This window comes from Schistocerca cancellata, chromosome 2, assembly GCF_023864275.1.
Source record: "Schistocerca cancellata isolate TAMUIC-IGC-003103 chromosome 2, iqSchCanc2.1, whole genome shotgun sequence".
Lineage (NCBI taxonomy): Eukaryota > Metazoa > Arthropoda > Insecta > Orthoptera > Acrididae > Schistocerca > Schistocerca cancellata.
Genome location: NC_064627.1, coordinates 463633909 through 463652582, shown reverse-complemented (window position 1 = coordinate 463652582; position 18674 = coordinate 463633909). Strand labels below are relative to the sequence as shown.

General features: G+C 41.3%; 1 protein-coding gene across 1 annotated transcript in view; it reads right to left on the bottom strand.

Moving 5' to 3' along the window:
* LOC126161972 (cytoplasmic dynein 2 heavy chain 1) overlaps window positions 1–18674 on the bottom strand; it is a 778966-nt gene that overhangs the window by 713200 nt on the left and 47092 nt on the right. Inside the window, 2 exon segments of the mRNA XM_049918163.1 lie at window positions 8571–8662; window positions 12083–12216. Of these exon segments, the coding sequence (XP_049774120.1) occupies window positions 8571–8662; window positions 12083–12215 (225 nt within the window). The 5' untranslated portion in view covers window position 12216.

Sequence of the window (18674 nt, the reverse complement as noted above, 5' to 3'; positions counted from 1 at the left end):
GCAGGTGGTAAACTTCAGCTTATTGGTAGAATAGTGGGAAAGTGTAACCAGTTCACAAAGGAGAGTGCTTACAGATCACTTACGTGACCATTCGAGAATATTGCTTAAGTGTGCTGGACCTGTACCCAATAGGACTAACAGGGGATATTGAATGTATATAGAGAAGGGCAGCATGAATGGTCACGTTTGTTCAACCCAAGGGAAGGTGTTACAGTGATGTTGAAAAAACTGGAGTGGCAGACTCCTGAAGACAGATGTAAACTTTCCCAAGAAAGCCTAATAAAGTTTCAAGAACTGGTTCTAAATGATGACTCTAGATAGAGATTTGAGACTGGTTCATTTTTAGGATTGCCGCAAGCTTCCCCAAGTGAAATTCCCTGATATTTCGCTGATTTTCAGACAAGGTTTAGTACTTATCCTGAAAAATTTTGAGACTGATTGACTGACTAATTGAGAGGGTTTATGAGACCAAACGGCGAAATTATCGGTCCCGCAATTCCAAAGTTACTCACACAAGAAAAAGGGTCCCCTAAAAGTGGATGGATCCAGTCAGGGGAGTCAAACAATAAAAAAAACGTGAAGAGAGACTCCAATCACAACCACTGCAACTCTGCTCCAGGAGTAAAGCAAAATCTTATAGGAAATAACCACTTTCATGGAGGAAACTGAGGACCAGATCAACCATCTGTGGATTGTCTGCTAATATTAAAATTAAGAAAGACTATATTTAGCACAATACTGTCAGTCTGGCTCCACAACCATATTGTGAGGATGATTCATTACACAGGCGGGAACAATGGGTGAGCCTATGACCAATGCATACACAGCATAAAGCAGTGGACTCCCTACAAGAGGAGCAGAAGGAAGAGCACCAAAGCATAGTAGTCTCCTTGATTGTGCGGAGTTTATTACTGAGCGCAGTAGCGCACCACATGTCATTCCACTTTTGGGCAAAGAGAGATTTGACATAGATCTGCATATCCACAGCTGGAGTCATGAAAGAGAATGGAGGGTGAGTATCAGCTTATCTTGCCAAACAGTCAGCCAGTTTATTCCCTGATACTCACATGACTTGGGACTCAGAGAAAGACAACTGAGTAGGCAGCACAGCCAAGGGGGGAGAGAAGGTCATAGATAGCAGAGACCAAAGGATGACGAGAGTAGCAGGCTGTTCAATGAATCAGTACATATTAAAAGACTGTGGAGGGAGGCATGGGTAACATAATGGAGGGCCCTGCTAATGGCTAGCAGCTCTGCTGTGAACACACTACATGATCCCAGCAATAAATGGTGTTCTAAGCCAGTAGGAGATGTGAAAGCCTGTCCCACTTTATCTATCATCTTAGAACCATCAGTGTGGAAGATGGTAGCACCCTGGAATGATGGAAAGTACAGGATGCTGGAAGACCATAGGGGCAACAGTGACCTCAGGACCCTGGAATAGGTCAGTCCTAATCCGTGATCTACGCACTTTCCAAGGGGAGTGTGGGAGAAAATACACGTGGCACATTTCAGTGAACAGAGATGGAAATCCTGACAGAGGGAAGTGAGACATATTCCAAATGGCAATCCCACCCATGGGCAATGATCAGGAGGGAGATGTCCCTCACTTGCAAAGAGGATATAGTACAAGGGAAGGTCAGGGAATCTGCAAATGGCAATTGCATAAGAAACCAGGAGTTGGCTTTATCATATTTTCTTGTGTGAGGGATCTGTAAATGGGACTAGTGCAAAAGGCACCAATAAGCAGACCCACCTCAAAATGGTGAACAGGATCAAGTATTTTCAGAGTGGAAGGAGCCTCTGAGCCATAAATCTGACTTCCATAATCTAATCTGGACACGACCAGAACATGGTAAAGATAGAGAAGAGTAGCACGGTATGCACCCCAAGATGTGTGGGACAGAAGGCACTAAGCTTGCTTCCACATGCATGTAGTCCTCAGGCGGTGAAAATGGGGTGACCATGTCAGCTTTTCATTTAAAAAAAAAAAAAAAAAAAAAAAAAGGAGGAGGCCCAAGAAATGGGACTGTGCTGCAACATCTACGAGCTGGTCGCCTAAATAAAGTTCTTGATCAGGGTGTACTATGAATTGACAACAAAAATGCAAAATCCGCGTTTTGGAGGGAGAAAACTGGAAGCCATAGAAGACAGCCCACGCAGAGGTCCGTTGGATGGAACCTCAGAGCCAGCAGTCAACAGATGCTACCAAGTGGGAGCTGCACCAGATGCAAAAATCGTCGACATACAATGCTGGGGCAACCTGAGGGTCAACAGAGGTTACAAGCCCATTGATGGCTATGAGTAAGATTGTGACACTTAATATAGAACCCTTTGGGATACCATTCTCCTGAATCTGAGGGGTGCTAAGTGAAGTGCCAACTGAACCCGGTCAAGCCAGTGGGACAAAAATTCACAAATAAAAATTGGGAGGGGGCCACGAAAGCCCAAGTCATGGAGGGTAACTGAAATGTAGTGGCACCCAGCTTTGTCATATGCCTTATGTAGGACAAAGAAGACCATGACGAAGTGCCGACAGTTAGTAAAAGCCTGTAAGATTGCATTTTCCAGTCTGAGTAAATGGTAAGTTGGAGATCATTCTTCCCGGAAGCCACACTGATACGGGGACACAAGGCCCCCAGATTCGAGTACCCAATATAATTTGGAGCTAACCATCCTCTAAAGCAGTTTACAACATACATTCGTCAGGCTAATTGGGCAGTAGCTGTTGAGAGATGTTGGGTTCTCCCCAGGCTTAAAGACAGGGATAACTATACTGTCTCACTACTGTGAGGGGAAGGCATCCATGAGCCAAATGTGGTTGAAGACCCTGAGTAGATATTGCCTCTGTGTAATGTCCAAGTGTTGGATCATCTGGTTGTGGATGGAATCTGGGCCTGTGGCTGTGTCATGTGAAGAAGTAAGAGAATGCAAGAATTCCCATTCAGTAAAGGGTTCAATTTAGGGTTCAGTTTGCTGAGAGTTGAAATAGAAGGTGGGTCTATTCAACTCTGTGTTTCTGCCGGGGAAAGATGGCAGGATACGAAGAGGACACCGATGCTGTTGCAAAGTGTGTCGCGAGGTGTTCTGCAAGGACCAATGGATCAGTAGACAGAGCACCTTGGAGGATAATCCTTGGACAGTTGACTGTCACTGGCGGCCCAGAAGGCCATGGAGCTTGGACCAAACCTGTGATGAAGAGACATACATCCCCAGGGAGGAAACATAGCACTCCCAGCATTCCTTTTTACTCTGCTTAATAAGATTACAAGCCTTAGTAAGGAGACGCTTAAAAGTGAGGAAGTTGGCCTGTGAAGGGTGTTGTGTAAATCACTGCAGCATCTGTCAGCGGTCCTGGACAGTGACTGCTACGTCCTTGGTCCACCACTGGTTGATGATGAGGGAGACCTGTGGATAGGGGGACAGCAGTGCCAGCTGCATGAAGAACAGTGGCAAAGATGCCCTGCATAAACGCATCAATGCAGTTATCATTATGGGGTGACCAATGTAGGCAAACCACAAGAGCAACAGAGGAAATTGTGAGATTGATAGCAGTAGAGGTGCCGTGAGTAGCGCTAAAGTGGGTAGGGGAACTGTCATTGAGGAGATACAAATCAAAGTCTGTAGTAAGTTGGTCAAGTAGAAGACCCCTACCCGATGAAGTGGCACCCTCACGGGGGTGGGGTGCTTTGAAGTCCCCAAGGAGGAGATATGGGGGCAGGAGTTACTTAATTAAGGTAGACAGTTCAACATAAGAAAGTGGCCCATCTGGAGGGAGGTATACATTGCAAACAGTGACTGCCAGAGTTGTCTGCATTCTAACCATTATCGCTTCTCAGTTGGTATGAAGGGGGATCCAGTCACTAATGAAATCGGTGCGAACCAAAGTGCAGACCCCTCCACACTCTATCCCGGAGCCGGCACAGTTTCAACAGAACACACAATAACATGAAACATTAGAGAGTGGTCAACACCAAAGGGAGTTTCATGGAGAGCAAGAGAGAACAAATAGTAGAAGGAAGGAAGGTGTTGTATTTCCGGGAGGTGACAATAATATCCACTGCAATTCCACTGGATTACTGTGTGGTGAGAGTCCATGTGAGACATAAAGAAGCCAAGGGGATGTCACATCACTTGGTCAGTGGTCGTCACCAACGAGGATGTGGTAACATCCATAAAAACTAGGTATGATTCAGGATGAGGTAGAGGGGGTGAAGTCCCCGGGGAATCCTCGTCCTTTGACTTGTGCTGCTTGTATTTCTCCCTCTGAGGGAGGGAAGTTGCATAAGGGAAAAGGTGGCAGTGATGTCAGGATCGAAAAGAGAGTGAGTGGATTTGGAGACCTCGGAGTGTGGGTCTCTCCTCTGGCCTGAGGGTACAAGTTTCCTGTCCTGAGAACTCTGTCCTAACACGAGTCAGAGAACAGAACACTTTCCCTGGTGATGAGGAGGAGGAGGAGGGGTGGCAGGATGGAGCTAAGGGGGAGGGATGAGGAGGGGAAGGCGTAACTGAGGCAAAGGTAGAGGAGAGATTTACGGGGTGAAGTCTCGTCAAATTCCTTCCGGGCCTCAAAGTAGCTGAGACAGTCAAGGGTCTTTATTTCCTGAATACTTTTTTCCTTCATGTACAATGGACACTTCGGTTAGTGGGGAGGATGGTGACTTGAGCAGTTCACACAGTTAAGCGTTAGGGTGCCCACATGAAGAGGTCAGCTACCAGTCACAACAGATGGGAGTGGCATTGCATTGTGACGACATGTGGCCAAACCTGAAGCAATGGAAGCAAAACATGGGAGGTGGAATGTATGGTTTCATGTCGCATCTGTACACCATTACCTTGACCTTCTTGGGCAGGGTATCCCCCTCAAATGCCATAAAGAAAGCACCAGTGTCTACACAATGGTCCTTAGGGCCTTTCTGGACATGCTGGATGAAATGAACACCACGTCATTCCAGATTAGTCATAAGTTCATCATCGAATTGGAGGAGAATATCCCTATGGAAAATTACATCCTGCATAATACTGAGTGACTTGTGAGGAGCGATAGCCATGGGGTTGCCTCCTAAACGATCGCAGGCACAAAGAGAGGGAGGGTGAGGCTGGAAAGGCAGAAACAGGAACTGAAACAGAACTATGTTAAGGAAGAGATGTGGCTGCAGTAGAGTGGTCAGAGAGTTTAACACATTTCATGTGCCAAACGTCTGCCCTGGTACCACCCACTCTGAACAGGTGCTCACCTTGTGGGCACCACATAGCCACAGCAAGAGCTGTCTGGCAGGAAGATCATTTCCAGGAGTTCTGATGCCCCAAAAAGATGGGCAACCACTTCTAGGCTTTCACAAGGCGTTCACAGCACAGTTACCAAAGTGTGATCCCTGTGGTGTCAAGGGGCTCTGCCAGATGGGTACATAACAGCCCCACCACATGGATTGGCTACCAAGCTGGTGATCTAGCAAGGAGGCAAAAGGGCTTTGGCAAGGAGGGAGGGGAAGGGGGAAAAAGGAGAGGGAGAGTAGGAGGACGGGGAGAGGATTCCATGCCAAAGACGCTACGGATGGAGTTCTTCCCCATCTGGCTCACACTACAGATTTCAAATTTGGAGATGGAGGTCAAACCCCTGAGAGGGTACAAAAGAAAAGCCTAAAATGAGGAAGAAAACCAACCAGCCAAAACTGCACCAACCAGCCAAAACTGCAAGATGAAGCAAACTCATTAGGATAGCCAAGCCGACACAAAAAAGAACAGCAAGAGAAGGAAAGGAATGGGCAGGGATAGGAAGAAGAACAGGGAAGGAGAAGGAAGGGGAAGGGAAAGCAGAACGGAAAAGAGTAACGGCTGCAGTAGCTCAGGATCCCATGAATGCGCACACGTACACGCAAAAGAGCTGTTGGCCCCCTGGAGGGACAAATTTTGAGATCTCAAGGGTAAGTTAAGACATAAGTTGGCAAAAAAGTGTAAGGACTTTAGTATTTCTAAACAAGTGAGCAAAATCTTAAGTACTAATATCAACATCTTTCGCAATGAACTGTTTTTAGATGGACAAAGCAAGCCAAATGGTACATATGTGTTTAATTAAGACCACTGATGTTATTTTATTTCAATAAAACATAACACATTTGGTGACAAAAACACATATTTAATTGGATTCGCAAGACAGATTTAAAATACCTTCACTGATATAAGAAATAACCTCTTGAAAGAAGCGTGTAAGGCAGGGAGGAGTTGTGTAAACCAATCCTATAGGTGACTGCCAATAAAATGTTGGATTTACTGTTTGTTATTGTCAGTTTTTGTCCACTGTGTTATGTCCATTATTTTACAGGTATTGTGTGGTTTTTCTTTCACAAGATACATGAGTACATAGCGTACAAACTGACAGTGACTGCCACAATTTTCTTCCTCTTATCATCCATGATTTCTTACACATAAACTACTTTCAAAGTGCCAAAATGTACTAGAATAAATAAAATGTATATAAAATGCTGCACTGTACAATGCTCTTGCTGTGAGACAGTTGCCATTCCTGAAATCCATTGCCAGTAGCCTCTGGCCTGCCAAGGAGTACCGCAGTCCTGAGCCCATGCGTAAACCATGAAAATCTGCAGCATTTGCCACACACAAACAGACCTGGGTTGTAGGCAGATTGGTGAGACTAGAGCCAACGGGCAGAGCCTGCACATTAGTGAGAAATGATGGGCTTCATATAGGCACGCCCAATCTGCTAGAGATACCCACAGAGATAACCTGTAGTTTTGACCCATATGGAAGTCCACTGGTGTGTCCAGCTATTTACAGGTCACAGACACCATGATGACGAAATGAGACTGTGGTGATCCATCCATGCAACAGATAACTTGGGTGAATACTCTGAAATTCAATACTAATGAGGATAGGTAGCAACTCACCATAGCCGCGCGGGATTAGTCAAGCGGTCTAAGGTGCTGCAGTCACGGACTGTGCGGCTGGTCCCGGCAGAGGTTCGAGTCCTCCCTCGGGCATGGGTGTGTGTGTTTGTCCTTAGGATAATTTAGGTTTTGTAGTGTGTAAGCTTAGGGACTGATGACCTTAATAGTCAAGTCCCATAAGATTTCACACACATTTAACTCACCATAAATACGATCACTGTGCTGCAGACAGGCACATGGAAAAGACAATCACACTCTCACAACTAAATTCTTGGCCGTAGCCTTTGTCAGAAAATGAGAGGACACACACACATTCACACAGTCATTCATACACAACTCATGCACACATGACAGCTGTCTCCAGCTGCTCCGTCAGCAGTCTCTGAGAATCAGATCCAAATAAAGCACTCCTCATGCTTCCCTGCCTCTCATTGGCAGCTGCTAGGCTAGCAGCAAGAGGTGGTGGCAGCACTGACTGCAAGCTGAGGGGAGTGGTAGAAAGGGAAGAAGCAGTACGAATGAGGGAGTAGGAAAGCGGCTCACATACTTAACTGTGCACAGCTGGCAATGCTGCACGACATCTCAGTAAACAAATCATTTCATCTACTGAGACAAAGACAAGATTTTTCCAGTGTCTTTTTTTTTTCTTTTCTTCAAATTACCCTGATATTTTCCTAATTTTGCTAACATGTTTGAAATTCCCTGATCTCCAGAACTTGTGGCAACCCTGATTTTGTGCTGGGGAAGTGAACTGTGGGAGGAAGATGTGACAGAATGTAGACTTATAAACACAAATTTCTTTCAGAAATGCTACACCAGCTCTTGCACTCTAGTATAATTGAGGGACACATGCAGGCCTATGAATTATGTATATATTTTTGAATAATAATATTATGCATTTTTTAATCACAGTGATCTTTTTACACTAGGAAAGCCTAAAATCACACACTGATATTTTCCATTCATAATGGAACTTCTGGAAAGTGTTATGATGGTTCTACCTGAGGCAGATGACGTACACATGGCAAGAGGGTACCATACCTAAGCTTGGGTCACCACAGAATAGTATCCGAAAGTCACAAGGACTTCAGGAATGGAGAAATGGTGATGGAAGAGATGCTATGATACTGGATAGCTATGCCTTGACCTTCTTATGATGTGTTAGGTCAAGATATGCTGAAATTTTGTTCAATCTGTCATGGATCAATAAATGGTGTAGAAATCTCACACAAATTCATCTGTGATTCAATAAATGAATTTATGATGCTTCTGACTCTTTGCATGAACAATTCAACTGCATTTTACTGAATACAATGTCTGAAGATTTGCCAAGCAATTGAACATTTTCAGGCAGGTTCAACGAAGACACAGCATGGATTGTAGCATGAAATGAAGCAGTTGTTCATTTAATTAAGTGAGAAAGTGTCTTACAATTGACTGACTCATTCCATTGCATAGCGTGATATCACAACTATAACAAATGAAACAAGCAACTAACTTATTAAACAAATTAATAACTACTAGGACAAATCAAAAACAATCTAACACATCTTACTTAGATATGATTTTGTTTTATTTCACAATAATTCTCATGAAGTGAAGAAAATATTGCAATGGTAAATTTTAGATTAATTTACAGTTGAAAATACTTGCAAAAGAACTCACTGTATTCACTAGTTCCTCAACCGATATAAATGGTTCTTTCCACAAGTCAGTTTCTCTGAGTTTTTTCTGAATAAAATGGATGAGGCAGTTACCTGAAATGCAAACATTCTGTCCTGTAGTGAAGATAAATTTAGTCACATATCACTATTTAATTGTTTGATTCAAATTTTCCAGTTCATCATGAATTATATTCACTGTAACCATACATTATTTTTTTTCTTAATAACACTAACCAGTGAGCACAATTTAGCCCTAAAATGAACAAATACACTATTCCCTTTTATACTGTACTCTCTTTGCAACACATCTTCATCAATAACAAAATAATCACATTTTGCATATCATTACACTTCTCAATCTGTAATTCATAAGCCACATTTAAGGAATATAGAGTTATGGCATTAGTAGAAATTACTTTTTTCTGCCTTTTGAATGTCTGGAGACTTACCTTTAATTGTTTTTTTTTTCCTTAAAAAAAATTTGTTTTGAGCTACTATTTTATGGCAACATTTATGGAAACACAATGGATTTCTTAATGAATTTACATTTCAGTGCAAAAAAAAATTCTCCACAAAGAGAGCTAACTTCGGTCTCAGTATCAAATTCTTGAATAATTTAACTACAGACAGAATTCAACAACCCTGCTAAGATTTCCATACTATGACATAAAGAAACAAATCATTCAGTATGAATATTATTTATGTAACACAAAACAGTTACTCTAACAGATTGATCAGTAAAAAATTAGAATAGGAAAATATTAAATTCAATAAGTCGAAGAAAACTAGGACATCCACAATGACATCAAATAGTACTAGTGTGGATTTCACAAAGGCTCCACAATCTTTACAAAAGTGCAAATGTTATGCTTCAATTTGGAACAAAATGTTCTAAAAATGTTCTCTTAATATGCATAAAGTACAAATAAAATGCATGTTTCCAAAAGAAACTGAAAACATAGAGTTGAACTGCATTTGATCCTGTAGATTTATTGTGTGTAATACAGGAAATGTCAAAAACAGAAAACTTTCAGTATCAGCTATTTCCTAAGGAGAAACCATTTTGATTACACTCTCTAACAACATTGATTACAAAGAACATTATATTCAAATTTAATATGCACTCTTTAACACTGAAAAATACTCCAGGTATGGTTGAAAGAGTCCTTGGTACTCTGGGCATTGATGCTGTTTGTTTGCTTATAGCAGTAGCTGGTTCACTATGAATATTACGTAATAGAGTTTCTTACAGACAGTATTAATGTGCAGTTTCCATTTCAGCTCATTATTCACAATAAAACCTAATAACAGGAGGGAGATGGAATCAGGGGAGAGGATCTAGGATTATATCTTCATGAATTGGATCCACGGCCAAGACACTACATCCTAATTCCTCCATAACTTCAACACTTTCTCTCCCATCCACTTCACCTGGTCCTCATCGGCCTATGATGCCACCTTCCTGGATGTTGATCCCAAACTCTCTGAAGGCTTCATCCATACTTCCGTCCACATCTAGCCCTCCAACCACCAACACTGCCCGCTTTTTAACAGCTGCCACTCCTTCCACACCAAAAAACACTCCCATTCATCCTGTCCATCAATGGAGGGCATATCTGTGGTAATGAGAATTTCCTTGCCCATTATGCCGAAGGTCTTACGAAGACCTTCACAGACAAGCACTACTGCCCCCCCCCCCCCCTCCACCACCACCACCACCACCACCACCAAAAATAAATAAATAAATAAATAGATAAATAAAAATATAAAAAAATAAAGGTCAACCGACAGATTTCCTGTGGCATATTTTCACACACCCGTAACTCATCCTTCATCCGCCCAAATCAACTGCAAAGGTGTAACCTTCAAATCACCCATTATCACCCAGAGTACATCAACTGAACCATGTCCTTTGCCAGGACTTTGATTATCTACCATCATGCCCAAAAATGAGGGACATTCCACCCATGGTCCTTCCCACCCCTCATAAAGTGGTATTACACTGCCCTCTCAACCTAAACAGGGTCCTGATCCATCCCTATGCTTTTCAAACACCCAATCCCTTGCCACTGGGGTCATACCCCCCTGGAAGACCAAGGTGTAAGACCTGCCCAATTCACACAGCCTACTTTAGCTCTTTCACAGGCTTATCCTATCTCATCAAAGGCAGAGCCACCCACGATAGCAGCCATGCCATATACTAGATCGACTGCAAATTCTGCACAGCATTTTATGTGGGCATGACCACCACCCAGCAATCCAACAGAATGAATGACCACTACCAAACTGTAACCTGCTGACCACTCAGCAATGGAACACATTGCTGAGTACATGTTAAAGTTGAATGGCTGCTTCACAACCTGTACCATCTGAACTTTCTTCTCCGGCACCAGCTTTTCTGAACTAAGCAGATGGAGGCTATCCTTGTAACACATCCTTTACTGCTGTAATACTTCTGGCCTCAATCTCCACTAACCCACTGCATTCACACCCTCCACTCAACAGTCTCCCCTTCCTCTGTCTTGCCACCCCTCCACATCATCATCATCATCGTGTGCCGCATGAACTCACCAGCTCCATTGCCTGTGTGTCGCATTCGTATCCCGTGCACCTGCTGCCTCTGCATCCCACATTTCTATCCCACATACTTGCTTTCTTCCTCTAAGCCAACAGCTACCGAACCTCTACCCCTCCTCTCAATTCCCGAGGTGACAGGTCCGCAGCTCGTGTTCTAGGGGCTAGTGTTGCTACCTCTAGATCACGGGGTCCCAGGTTTGATTCCCAGCTGGGTTGTGGATTTTCTCTCCCCGTGGACTGAGTGTTTGTGTTGTCCTCATCATTTCATCATCATCATCATCATCATCATTTGTGAGCGTAACTATATTGGATTGTGAAAAGAACATGGACTGTGTAAAAATTGGGACTTCGTACAGGCACTGGCGACCATGCAGTTGACCACCCTACAAACCAAACATCATCATCATCCGATCCGACAGTGTGCATGTGTACTCTAGGTCGTTAAAGGGTTATTACAAAAGCTAGCAAAATTTTCATTCTCTTTCATGTGCCGTTTGAGGATTCAGTTCTTCTACTATCTGGTGAGATAAATTGTAAACAAATAATCATTTATACACAAGCATTTCTAGGATTTGAAAACTTGATATCAATGAAACTGATCTCCAGTTTTTGGGGTCATCCTTAACGTCTTTCTTGTATTCTAGCAAAACCCTGCTCATCTTTATACATTAAATTACTCAATGTGTTATATTTATTTGATAAATATTATCTCACTTGTTGAGGTTTCTACAACTAGTAACCCTTCAGTTATCAAAATACTGTAATCATTTTCATTTACATATCTAGAAAAATTTTCCCAAATGTAAAATTTATATTTTTCCTTACATTGTGCCTCAGGAAACATTACAGTTTTCTATAAAAGAAGTAACTTTCTTTTTTCTTTAACATGCATAAATATAAAGGACTTGAATATGTGCAAAAAATTTTGTCAATTACCTGTGACACAAAATAGGTGCTCCATTCTTGTTTGGGGATACTGGTAGTCATCAAGCTTCCATAAATCATCCAGGATGTTGAATGCAGACTCAGTCACATCCTCACCATCTTGTAATGGCAAGGAATCCAGCATACTATTTAAACAAAAGAAATTACATATTAAAATAAATATGAAAATGGATGTGTACTTATACGTTTGAAGCAACTTCAACCAATGGATATACAAATGTCTTACTAAACGTAAAAAAGTACTGTTAAGGTAAAGCCGTCGGCACACGGACCGTGCATCCGAACGTTGAGCATTGAGCGTACAGAGTTTCTGATGTCATAGTGTGGAATACCACGGTCGGGAGTCTTTCCGATTGTGCAGAGCAATATCTGGCATGTCAGATATTCTGAGCATGTGTCTGAGCATTGACCAATGAGATGGCACAACGCCACCTACATCACACGTACGCCGTGTCCCTTCAGTACAGAGTTGTGAGGTGCCATATTGGCATTCATTTCAAGCCTATATGTATATATGCCGTTTCTGAGCACCAGCAAATTGAGAATCATTGGAAAAACTGTTGTTAGTTGTGTGATTCATTCCAATAAAATAATGAGAAACATCATATTCGTGGCAAAAGAATTATTGCAACTTGCGTATTATGAGAGTAGGCTAGTTGAAGGCAGTGACACACTGAAGATCCACCCAAAATGCATTGTTCTTGGTACAATTTGTTATAATTAAATTGCAATTAGTAACATAATTATCTATGATTAACGTTTTTAGCAAGGGGAAACATAAAGTGATTAAGTATATGGAGTGTGTTGTTCGTTTAGTGTAATGAGTAGCGTCTTTGTGCAGCAATGAGTTTTTATTGGGGCAGTGGTTCACGTCTTAACACTTACAAATTTTTTTTCCTACCATTCGCGTTGTTATTAGGTTCTAACACTTTATTATAAGTTTAATATAATTATATGCTGTAATATTTGATGTTATGTAAATATAAGTTGACCTTTTTTTTGAGGGGTGACTTTGTTCGATTCACTTAATCTACAGGACGGCTTGCGGTACTTGTATAAAGATATTTTGCTCCTGTTTCTTTTATGCTTCATAATTCACATGTTTCAAAGATTCTGCTACTGGGTAGGAACAGTGATCAAGTAAGACTGACCTTGGGGTTTTACTGAAATGTGGCAATGATGAAATAATGTTTATCTTATGCAAAGTATTCCAAATTTGTACCGCACTGTTCGTAATGGAACTTTTATAAGCCTGTGTCCTTATTGATTGGACATGGTGCTTTCCTTTTCATGGACGATAGAGGAAATGTGCATTTTAATAGAGCTAATGTGGGTAAACGTTGAGTAAACAGTGTGATTTACAAACTAGAAACATCCCTCAACTGCCGCTGGAGTGCGCTGCGATCGCGTATACCATGTTGGGGCCCACGTACCGTATGCACAAGTCACATTGCTCCTGAGCATTCAGCAGCACGTTGAACTTGGCATGCTCAATGTTAACGTTCCACAGCATGGCCCGTGTGCTGACAGCTTAAGACACATGTAGTATCCTATGGGACGGCAGGGGATGTAAAGGGAGATGATGTACAAATAATCAAAAACGAACTATATTAGGGTCAAATCTGTAGTTTTCAGGGTTGTTATTCTGATTGGTGATGACTTAAATGACATTTAGCCTCCTAGTCTGGAGATGCAATGGAAAGAGATAATACGTAAAGTATAACTCTGGAATATTTAGAACAATTTCAACCAAATTTCTTACACATACGAGTTACTATTCGGAATAAAATACTGTGGGACTAGGACACTTTTAGGTATTCGGTGGATGGGAACGGAGATACAGGATGCAAGTGGGCGGAATGTAAACATAACTTTAGAACATGTAAAGAAATTTTAACTAAACTTAATTCAAACATGGCTTACTATTCGGGGAAAAATAGTGTGGGTGTAAGATACCTAGGGGTATCTTACACCCACACTATTTGCAGAGATGGGTCTGGGAAGGTGGAGACTTGTATGGATAACTCAGCTAAATTTTGATTACATTTTATTTTCTATCTGAGAAATAAAGTTCTGTGGGAGTAGAACATCCCTAGCACTCATAGATATGCGGAACGGGGCTGGTATTAAGGAGCAACGGATGACATGTAAATATAACTCTAGAATGCTTTGGGAAATTTCAACTAAGCTTGGGAATCTAGCAATACACTACAATCCTCAATATATAACTCCCATAAATATCACGAAGGCAAGATTAGACTAATTACAGCAAACATATAGCATTTAAGCAATCATTCTTCCAACACTATAAACCACAATTCACAATAAGCACAAATGGAATCAGAAGAAACCTGAATATGTGATACAATGGGAAGTACCCTCTGCCATATGCTTAACAGTAGTTTGCAGAGTATAGATGTAGATGTAGACAGAACACCTTCTAATCTAAAATAATAATAATAATAATAATAGAATCTTGTGGTACTAGGGTACCCATTGCACTGCTAGGAGTGGCTGAGCATGGGTGGTTACACCCACAAATAACCATCATTTTACTCACATGAGCAACTTCATGTTGCTTGCTCTAGAGAGAGTTCACCCAGGAATTTGTTTATTGTTGCACATGGTGGCGAAAATAAAAGCACAGGATATAATCTATTTTGTGCCGAATTAATTAATTAGTCTTGGGATATTTTCTGGTTTTGGTACAAAATTTTATTCTGAATTTTTATTCATATGGTCTTCAACTAAGTGTCCAGCATGAGTTTCCTCAGAGCCTATGTGCCTGACAGAACTATGTCAGCAAACGCTGTGGTTTCCTTTTTCTGACAAAACTAGGCACAAGCACCTGTAGGTTACTAATATGACACATCATAAGCGAGTCACGTGGTGGTCGCTGGTTGCTCTTTGGAGTGCACAGTCCAGTCTGGTCACTCTCTTGTACTTCAGCTCAGATGGCTTTATGTCATCTGCCTCTGTCTGTCCTATCTTTTATCCCTCATATTGAGTGGATGGCTCAGGGTATCTCCCTTTGGCTCTTGTACTCCTTGTTCAGCACACAAGCTAATTCAAAAGTGGATCCCCACTATTGTCACCTGGACTGGTGATTGGCCTTACAGTTTTGCACCACTTCTATGCTTGTAAAGTTGACAAAACAAAAATGTTAGCACGGGAAATGGCCAAGACCCACATTGGGCATTCTTAACATGTATACCATGTGACAATCTGTGGCCACACTTCCACCCTGTTAATGACCATGATGCATTAGAGCAGCAACATATTATTATGCCAGTGAGATGTACTATACACAACATTGGAAATTAATACGAACTAAACAATATACACAGAAGTATAGGATATCAATAGTTATCACAAAATATGCAGTGATTTGACCGGTAGAGCTAGATGCAGTCCAAAGAAGGTTTTAGTGTTGTTGTGGTAGTAGTTCAAGGTGAAAGCACTTCATCATCACTGATTTACCCATAGCTCAGTCCCAACATCTGGTCAATATTTTTTATGTGGTTAGTGCCAGCGGCCTTTCTGTAGTAACTTCTCTTGTCTTGATGAGTACAACACTGATGCATATTATTTGTAGTATTTATCAGAACTATCACAATATAACCTAAAAATTGTATGAAAAAACTCACACAATTTAAAAAAAATCATCTGAGTTATTTAATGGGCATTCATTTTATAGGAGTGAGAGAATATTATTATGTTGAGGAGTAGGTGATTTTAGATCAATCAGACTTCTAACAAAATTTTGTCTTTTACAAAGCTCATATTTCAAATGGAAGAAAGAGGAACTGATTGATAATTACTCAGTTCTTTGGCATGAATGAAACTGGTAATGATATAATTTTTATCAAATTCCATACTCAAATGTAAGCACCAAGCTCAACAGTAATACATTTGTCATTTTATTCAGGAATGACAGAATTCACTATCTCTCTCAAGTTTAAAAATAGTTTGGTCCAAATTCAGCTACCAAACAGAAAGTTTTGTCTGCATGAAACTATTCACAGACATAGCAGAGAGAATGTGAAAACAGATGCCGCAGAAAAAAATCATTAAAATGAGATTCACTAAGTGAGAATAAGTGTTTAACAATTAGCTTATAATTTTTTGTCTCAAAGTAAATTTATAAATATGCTGGGAAAAATAAGTTCAACTTTTTAACCTAATGGGTCTGAACACGAAGTTTAAATTCTGTCATACAATATTCATCAAAATCCAGTTGGATGTGTATAATGATCTGAAGACACGCAGGTATGAAATTGCATGACTTTCCAATTGACAAGATAAGAGAAAAATATGGTTTTCCAACATAAAGTGTGGTTTGTTTCTCTTTTATCTGCAGGAAAAATAGAACTAAATAATGTGATACCTCTACCAGGTGCCAACTTTGCCGACTCACACCCCCATTGGCTCAGGAGAAAGCCCTTTGGACTCCATGTGGTGAGCGACCATAAAGCATACACTAAACCCTTTCTGTAGCCATATAGAGGGTAGCTGGGAGGATGCCCCCACCTTGTTTAAGAATTAGCATGTTGTGAAGAGCTTGGAGGACGATGAGAAGAGTGCCGAAAACTGATATACTCCTGCAGCCATTAAGATGAAACGTGAAGAATGCATGCACAAAAAGTGAATTCTTCTGGACTGGCAAAAGTCATTTTACCCGTCTTAGGAAGCAAAAACCTGTCAACAATTCCAGCACCAACAGGCACTTGGAGAAGCATACACAAAGCGTGACGAATTTGCACAAGGAGGCGTGTGGAAGAAATAACTATTTTCAAAAATATATTTTCTGGAGAGTAAGGATGTTCCTTATACATCACAGATGCCAGCAGGCTCTGAGACGAAGCCCAAACATGACACTGTCCTGGCCTCATGCAGAAATAGCAATTACAAAGAAGCATTGTGTGGCTGCTTTCACAACAACTTCAGAAAGCAGAAAAACATTGGAAGAATGTGCCTCTAGCACTGGTGAAATCGTGAGAAAAATGACATTTTCTAAATCACACACCAGCCCATGCAGCTAGGAAATTTCTACCCACACAGCGAGGCATCATCATGAAATGGCATTAATCATTTGGCGGCATTGCAGATTGAGTCCTTCGATGAGAATGCCAGAAGAGGAGATAATTTCAAGGAACTTTTGACCTGAGAAATGAATGAGGAGCGTAGAGGCCAGCCAGTGAGAGAGCACAGAAGCAACAGGTCATGGGGGCTCTTCCATCCCATCGCCAACATCCATATTCTGACACCATGATAACACTGCTTCGGGTACGGCAACACACGGTGACTTGTCAATGTGGAGACCACCACAGGAAACACCAGGAAAAGCAGCCAAACTGTGCCATACAACTGCAAAGGGATGCGGCATACCAATGCAGTGCCTGCCGCTGACATCACTATGCAACGAATGATCACGAATAATGGTATGATGATTCATCCCCCTCAGTACCGGAACCAAGTCCACATCCAGTCAAATCAGCCCTGAGATTTGTGATTTTGTTTTGTCTTGTGTACATAGTACTGAAATGAATACATTTCCTTCAAGTTTTAACCAACTAAATAATCTGTTCCTTTCATACATCAACCACTTAATCTCATAATCTTTTGCATCTGATTTTGTTTAATTATTGATGTCACTTAGCTGTTGGCTCTCAACGTGGGGTGATCTCATTGGTAATTTTCCTGTCGTGTGAGATCACAAACAAAATTCTCAAGTTCGCTACATTTTGGCACCCAGCACGGGTCTTTGATTTGATTTCATTGTAACGATTTTACTAACATGAGAAATTCAAAATTTTCATATCCAAATCAAGAAGAATCAATTCCCCATTCCTTTATTAGCATATGTTAACCTGTCAGGCACACAGACAGTGTGTTTGTGTGTGCTGAATACGCTGCAGATGTGCTATATGAAGTAAGAATAGTGGCATCTAGTGTGTTAAGTTTCTGCTCACGCAATCTTCACTGTATTTTGTGCAGTAATTTTAAAACATGTAGTCTGTTGTTGTGATTATTCTATTCCACATTTCTATTGTTCTGTTTGCTGTTAACAGTGTTGCCAAAAGTGTTGTATTGCCTCTGTTCATTCTGTAGAGGGATTTTAGTTTGTGGTTCCATTTCTCTATGCAACTGAGGTCAGGGAGACTGATAAATATGGAAACCGTTAGGCCAACAGAGGCAATTTCATGTGTGACTGAGGATATGACAGACACATCTGTACAAAGTATGCAAAACCAGAGCACATTAGAAACAGGCAGGCCAACAGAGGAAAGAACGAGGGTGAGCAAGGAAACACAATGCATTTCTGTGGGGGACACGCAAAGTCATAGTCCACTGGAGCAAATTTGTGTGATTTTAAAAAAGCACACATCTCAGTTAGCCACCAGGAGGGAGGTCAATAAAATATGATTTGAAAGACTGGACACTGAGCTAAAACTTTGCAATCAAAAGCTTGATGGGCAAATCACTGATGTTGCACAAATTGCAAACAGATGGAGGTCACCAATAGCCTGAAAGAGGTGAGAAAAAGAGTCTTAAACGAGGGTTGACAACTTACACTCCTGGA